Here is an 8,090-nt window from a genome sequence, read left to right on the forward strand (position 1 = left end):
AAACTGGTGCTACAGGATTTTGAGCTAGTGTTATAAGATAGGGAATTTCCTAAAATGTACCGACTTTCAAAGGCTTGCATTCGGTAACCCCATAAAAAATCGTGTCAAACTTTAGATATTCCAATGTAAATTTGGCCGTTCTTTTCATTTATATTTGTTTTCACTTATGAAAATGTCTCAATTATGTGTAAAATAACGATTTTCCCCAGTTTTTATTTCGGAAATTTGCACTAGACAGGGAGTCAGCTGATTCACTCAACCGTAACGAGCTGGCAACAACACAGCCAACTGATGAGATTGGTCGTCGCGAGCGGAAGATTGAAAAAATTAGGACTGGCGAAAATATTCAATTAATAATATAATAAGTCGAAGGCATTTTTGAAGAATCAATCTTTCAAAAAGATATGTTTGCTGGTTTGGATAAGGAAGTCTTGGAAGTGGTGATCTTAATAGTGGCGTTAAATAGGTTTGTTTAATACCAACTTGTCTTACCTGTGTAGGCATAGCCTAGCATTTAGTGCAGTACCTGTATTACTGTATGTATGTAGAGAATACGGAATACTAGGGCCTACTCTACTGCCTGGCGCGGCCTAGGCCCCGGTCCCTAGTTTAGGCCCAAGCATACAAACTATATAATAATAATATTTCAAACATTAGACAAACAAACAACACTATTTTAAATAAAGTACATTAATTTACATGTTAATTATTAGGTCCATGGAACTATCTAGGACCTACTACTACGGTACTACTACAGCATTACTAAAATGCCAGTTTATTCGTCGTGGAATTTGGATGATACCTTGAAAACTAGCTCAAATTTGCGCGGAAAATGGCTTGGAAAAATGTGCACAGAACTTAACTTCTGCATGATACATTGACAATGGTTATATACAGTATTCAGATTAGTTCAAAGACTAATTTTCGGCATTCTGCTCGGAAATACAACCACCTGCCTTAGGCGTGGCCCTGTCGGTTCCATGCTGGATCAAAAACTAGTAGAGGGTCAAATGTCCAGCCATTTTGATGGTCAAAATACAGGGGCATTATTATTACTGTACATTAGAAAAGATTGAGAAACAAGATAGTCTATTATTTGTCTTCATTTGTAATTTTTAAAATAATTTTTATTTTTATATTACAAAAAAGTATCATATTAATGAAGTAATAAATTCTATTCTAAATAATTAGGTCGCGGCTATGTTACACCACTTTGCAATGCATTTGAATATGGGCTTTTCACAGTGATGGTTAATATATATTTTCAATAAAAATTATCATTGATGATTAGTGCGAGAATGATTATAATTCCTTATAACGATATTGTATCAATACTAATTGTTTTTGAATGGTGTAAGAAGTGTCACTCTGATTTTTTTTTAACTAGTCTGTTCAAACTTTTTATTGTACTTCTTACAGGAAATGCCGACATGTTGGACATCGATGGCTTTCATTTGGTAGGTGTTTAACAGGCTAAAGAAAACGGGTCATCCCATCTTGCACTGTGTGGGCGATTAGGGACAAGTTCCCAGAAGCTTTGAAGACTGCCCTGGGTTTTTTGATGCTATAGAAGATGATGAAATAAACTTTGTGTTGGAAGAATTATTTATAAATTGTTATGGAAGATACCTGATAAGTCCATCCTCATTAATGCAACAGATCTTATGTAATAAGACCTAGTCTGTAATTGAAATTGTTGTTATTGATGCGGATAGGCCAGCAAAGTTGATTTCAAGAACATTTTGTTGTTAAGTACAGTACAATGTTTTTTGTATCTTCCCCACTCTCGTCTCATATTTTTAAATTTTAAGCTAATACAGTATATATATGTAACTTGTTCTTCTCTATTCTTTACATTGGTATAAACTACAGTAACTATAAATCCATATATTTAATATTTTGATAATAAATAGTGTGTAAAATGCAGTGATATATAATTTGTAATACCTGACTGCTTCAATGTTGCTTTATTCTGTGTACAGTAAAACAATTTTATATTAACTGTGAGAAAATACACTTGTAATAAATCATTTGCCATGTACAAGGATGATAAATTGTGTTTCAAAATATTTATTTAGTAACACCAGTAGTCTTGAATTTACTGAATGTACAACAATAACTAAGTGAAGCACCAAAAATATGGATGTTGAATATCATCATGCCGAATTGTTGTGTTTTCCATTACCGTAAGTGCAAGTTAAATTTTGTTAGTCGAACAATTTCTCAATGGCATTTTGGATATGACAAAGCAAGTTCAACTATATATTTTAAAATACTAAACAAAAAATGGTGTGTAGCAAAAAAAATTGAAGCTTTCTCTTAAATTCTAATACCAAACTGATCAGCATGCAGACATAGGCACAAGTCCAGGCATTAAAAAATAAGCAGTTTCATAGAATAACTTTACACAAGACTGTACAAAGCCATACATTAAAATAGTTGTTCCTGTATATATTGAGCCACATTTTCATACTGTACTATCAACTTCGCACATTACATATATTTTAAAATTAATCCTCACAATTCATTTTCTAAATCTGGAATTTGGATGATACCTTGAAAACTAGCTCAAATTTGCGCGGAAAATGGCTTGGAAAAATGTGCACAGAACTTAACTTCTGCATGATACATTGACAATGGTTATATACAGTATCCAGATTAGATCATATTAATGAAGTAATAAATTCTATTCTAAATAATTAGGTCGTGGCTATGTTACACCACTTTGCAATGCATTTGAATATGGGCTTTTCACAGTGATGGTTAATATATATTTTCAATAAAAATTATCATTGATGATTAGTGCGAGAATGATTATAATTCCTTATAACGATATTGTAATATCAATACTAATTGTTTTTGAATGGTGTAAGAAGTGTCACTCTGATTTTTTTTTAACTAGTCTGTTCAAACTTTTTATTGTACTTCTTACAGGAAATGCCGACATGTTGGACATCGATGGCTTTCAATTAATCCTCACAATTCGTTTTCTAAATCTGGGTCACATATTTGCTTCATTCAAAAGGATTACTATTGAATGGGATTATACCATTTTGGTGGTGGACGACGATAGTTGCTTGTACCGGGTAGCACAGACACGAAGGGACCCTTAGGGGCAAAGAAAGTAATTGATCGAGTTCCTAGTCCACATTTCAAGCACCCTGAGCATCTTGCATTAGATGGATTTGTGCGCTATATAAAACTACACTATCATTATTTAATAATATTAAAGATATTTTGCAAATGAAACAGGTACAGTAATACTGGTACAGTATTTATTTATTTATTGTAAATTTGGCATGCAATATAAACCAGATGCACAAAATACAAAAACTTAAAAGTGTGGCATTTCAATATATCTTCAGAAAAAAAATCACTAGATAAATCATTTTAATTTAATTCTTTTGAAATATTTTGGGCTCAATCACTTGCTACAGAGCTCTGAGCATCGCCACCTTCTGCTAACCATGGATTGGAATTGTCCATTTCATCATGTCCACACAGATGGAACTGTTTGCATCACATCCATTTGAGCCTGTCATTTGCTCCTATTGAGAAATAAGTATACTTTAGTTACAATAATGCAAAACCAGGTTTGTTAAAAATCAAAAACTTTATCAAACATTGGCATTTGCTGCTATCAATAACATACCATACTGAGATACTGTTATTATACTAATCTGGAAAGACATTCATCAATTGACAGTATTTTCAGATTTTTTAATTACTTGATTGAAGCCTTTCTGTCTGTTAGTGTGTAATGTATTATTGTTGCTTCTTAATAAAACTGACACACCATGCTGATATTTTTTTACCATTCCAATATATTTGTTTCATGTACTCTGGCTGAACAGTGATGAGATATTCACTTAATTTTCTTTTGCACACCTTAAATTGTGTGTAGCTTTCATTACAAGTTTCAGCAAACAACCAGAGTGTTTCTTGCTAACGTCTTGGGTGCTTGTATGCTTTGTACCATGCCTTCTTTCGTAGATGCCAATGTTGGGTGGTTGTACTCATGGCAAATGTTGTGGTATGTTTGTTACATCATGGCGACTGGCAAATACTGTACCTATGTGGCCAGAGTGTTATGTTTCGGCATATCACATATCTTGTCCTACAAAAAAATATATATGCTGTATATATTTTATTTGAATTCCACATTTCAACAACAGTTGAAAGTTAGGTTTGGAGTAACATTGCACCATGTTATTATTTAATGGGGCGTTATTGTTGTGTATCCTAGCTTCTAGGCCTACAGTATATCAATAATAATCTTATTGTTACAGGAATTGGTGTTGGCTCTGATGATATACTGTAGTGTTATAGCACATCACCTTTATTTAGACAGCTGTGCATTTTTTAGACATTTAGGCCTAGGCAGTTTTTCATAGGACCAGGCCTATAACTAGGCCTTATAGTATTATTAGTAGGCCTACTAGGGGCCTAGGCCTATTATGAGAAAAAAATAATTAATGTGACAAAGTCGCCATGGCATGACAATTCTAGGCTAGTAGTAGAAACCTACTAACTTTACCGTCAGCTGGATAAGGCTGCGTGCGAACTCACCTGCTGCGGGACTGGAGCAGTGTCCTGGTCAGGAGTGCGCTGCTGCTGCTGGGTAGACACTGACTGTGCTAATCCTAGGCATAGGCCTAATTATAAACAAACAAGTCATCGGACTGATATACGTTTATTAATTCGATTGAATTATTCCTCCATGATTAAATTGACGTTGACTAAACCGTCTCTCTGTAACTTCACATTACTGTTATGTTGTCTAGGCTAGTTGCTCGATCGTCGGGACGATTTTTCGATCAGCTGCTCGCCAAAATTGACAGGTCTTGAATATTAATGAGTTGGTTAGAAATGCTACCAAGCTGCTGAAAAAAGTGATCAGCCTCGTTTTCACCTGATTTTCCCGTCTCATCACATCATGTTTTGTTTCTCTAATTATCGTTACATCTCAACGTTTAGAATTTTTGAAGTATTTTTCCCGAACTCAGGAAAGGTTAAATAAGCAATATATGGCCACTTGTCTTATCCCCGCACTTCCCCTTTAAAAAGCGGCCCTGTTAATAATTTTAGATATTATTATAGTCAAGATTAGATGGGCAGAGGCCTAATTCAACTAAGAATCCAGGGACAACAATGGTCTTTAATATCAGTAAGGCCTAGTTTAGTTGCAGAATATGCAAGTATTATTATAATCACAACATTAGAACCTTCATTCCGCCTGTTACCGGTATTAACATCCGGTCTGTTTTTTAATTGTCGCGAACTGCATAAATATTTCAAAGTAAACATAAAAGAAGGCGATTTATTTATGTTATGCAACTTCTTTATTTTGTTTTGTATATGTTGTTTCTTATGTTAGGTATGAATAAAAGTAACAATTCAAAAAAACATTATGGCGTATTTCTTATTGCATGACCAACATTTGTTGTGATCTACCCATTGTAAATGTGTATTGGTCGAATAAATATATGAAATGAATGAATGCATGACATGACGGATAATCACAAATTATGATGAAGGAATCCTTCGCGCTAAGTCTCATCTATCATAAATAGCGCCAGTGGACCACACTGTATGGGCATAATTTTCGAAATCCTAGTTCGCAGCATCGAGCGAAGTTTCTTAGTTTACAGTAGTGGAATTCTAATAAACTTTAATTGAACAACAAATTAGTATTGTATTTGCAGACTGTCAGTAAATGTAACATCTCTATGCATTAAATCCATCGCCTGTTTTATTTTTGCATTGATTAAAATACAAGCTCATACAACGACTGAATCGTGATAGGCCCACGTTCATGCTCACACAGACTTGAAAGTAGCGCATTTCAATAAAACAACTATTAAATAGTATTTTGTATTTTCAGACTGACAGTAAATGTAAATGCATTAAACTTCAGAATCTACTATCAATCACTTGTTTTATTCCTGCATTAAGTCAGATACAAAGCCCATACAAAGGCTGAATATCGAGGTGTTTCATCAAAATCGAACACTACGTTACTCGCTATGCTGGAGTTACTCGCCATGCTCGCGAGCGATGCACATAACAGCTGATCACTGAGGCTAACACAGGCTTGAAAACAGCGCATGTGCAAAATACTGTCTAATAAGGATGGTTATAAATAATTCATGGCATTACGCTACGCAAATTCGCCTGCTGCATACACAGTGGCGTAACGGTGGGGCCGGAGGCCCTGTGACTTTCTGAGACTGGGGACCCCTTTTGGGTTCCGGTCATCATTTTAGATGTGCTCGTTTTTAATTATTCTATTCATGATTGTCATTGTATTCTAAATGCTTTAACAACGAAATAAATTAAATGATATGAGACACATTATGCTGTTATGTACTGTATTAACAAATACAATGCTAACAAACAAATCTATGATGATTAAATGATTACAAAGGGAATTTATTTTCTTAGTATTTAATAAACAAGTCGTTATAATACCATAACAAAATATAAAAACACAAGTTTAAAACACACAAAACATGCACAGGTTAAGAGCAAGACTATAGGAATACTATAGTGTTATTTTACGTACGTTGAAATATACGAGAAATTTCTACGTTTGACGTTTTACGGCCTAACAACTAAATCTTTCAGCTCGGGATTTGATTTCAGCAAACGTGTATATTAGTTTATCGGTGTCTATAGACTGGGCCTCTTCATTTTCTATTGATATTAGAGACAGTGACTCCAGCCTTTCTTGTGCAATTGTCGATCTTAGATAATTTTTAATCATTTTTAACTTGGAAAATGATCTTTCTGCACTTGCAATGCTTACTGGAAGCGTTAAGAACAAAATACAGATGTTTGCTAGTTCTGGGAAGGAAGGCAGTAGTTCTTGGTCGTACAACATTTCCAGAACATCAGCAATGCTGTCTTTCCCTTGCAATTCGTCTTTGAAATTTCGGCGAAATGATTTAAATGATTTTTTTAAGATATAAGCTAAAGTTTCACACACATCAACCAGAGACACTGTGACTGGTAGGCTAGTGATCAAGTAAGCTAATCATTTCAATATTATGTCTATATTGTGTATTTCAGTGGGATAGTAACATTTATAAATAAAATTGTATCTTTGGGTTTTACTTTAAAATCTCTTCATCGCTTAGACGAAAGATATCAACCATTGGGAATGGAGTCACGTGATATCCCATCTGGTGATATTGAATCTTCGAGTAAATGGGATAATGCTCATGGTCCTCGTCGTGCAAGACTCAACAACATTAAAGATAGTGACGGAAGGGGAGCATGGAGTTCACGGTACAACACAAACAGCCAGTGGATCCAAGTCAACTTCAGAAAGTTAACGAACATATCTGGAGTGATAACTCAAGGACGTTCTGATGTAAGCCAATGGGTGGAATCATATCAAGTTCTGTACAGCACCAATGGAGATGATTGGTCAGTCATTCTTAATAGCCTCGGAACGCCTAAGGTACTGTACAGTAGATTGAGGATTTTTTTTCTATACCGGTAATAAATGTCCTAGATGTTAGATACGTGTTAGGTAGTAGACTAGAGGCAAATTTTTTTCGCTCTTACATATTTTCACATATTTACTGTCTATATTACATTGTTTGAGAATTACCGCAAAATAGAATTTATGTATATAAATTATATACTCTCACACATTGTGGAACTTTAGTTAAGCTAGAAAAGCTTGTATGGAAAATCATAATAAATTCTAATCAATTGATTGATAGAATGTGCGTGGGGATTAGCTATGCACGTCTAATGGTATGATACTCACCTTGATGGAGAAAGGTTACGGCCCAGATACACTTTTTTGTACAACTGGAAACAAAACATTTTCGATGAAAGGCTATGACTTGACACGATTATAACATCATGTTTCTTTTTCTAGCACTGTTCAGAGATCTGTCTTGTAAATTGTTGAGGGCGTATCATATTGATCGTGCCATATATCAAGGACTAGTGTTGTTAATACGCATGCTCATGAGTGTGAAATAATTAGGAGCTTCATTCGGATTAGAATTCCCAACAAAGCCTCAATGACCTATTTGGTTAAGACGTCGAATCCCGGTTGGGCTACCTATTTT

At 34.6% G+C, this 8,090-nt stretch overlaps 1 protein-coding gene across 1 annotated transcript in view; it reads left to right on the forward strand.

Moving 5' to 3' along the window:
- The window catches only part of LOC117112346 (lactadherin-like), an 80,777-nt gene that overhangs the window by 54,070 nt on the left and 18,617 nt on the right, over window positions 1–8,090 (forward strand). Inside the window, exon 11 of the mRNA XM_033255422.1 lies at window positions 7,140–7,465. Within this exon, the coding sequence (XP_033111313.1) occupies window positions 7,140–7,465 (326 nt within the window). The remainder of the gene's footprint in view (window positions 1–7,139; window positions 7,466–8,090) is intronic.

The sequence above is a fragment of the Anneissia japonica genome, unplaced genomic scaffold, assembly GCF_011630105.1.
Source record: "Anneissia japonica isolate Jap-2015-1 unplaced genomic scaffold, ASM1163010v1 scaffold581_len1011336_cov187, whole genome shotgun sequence".
Classification (NCBI taxonomy): domain Eukaryota; kingdom Metazoa; phylum Echinodermata; class Crinoidea; order Comatulida; family Comatulidae; genus Anneissia; species Anneissia japonica.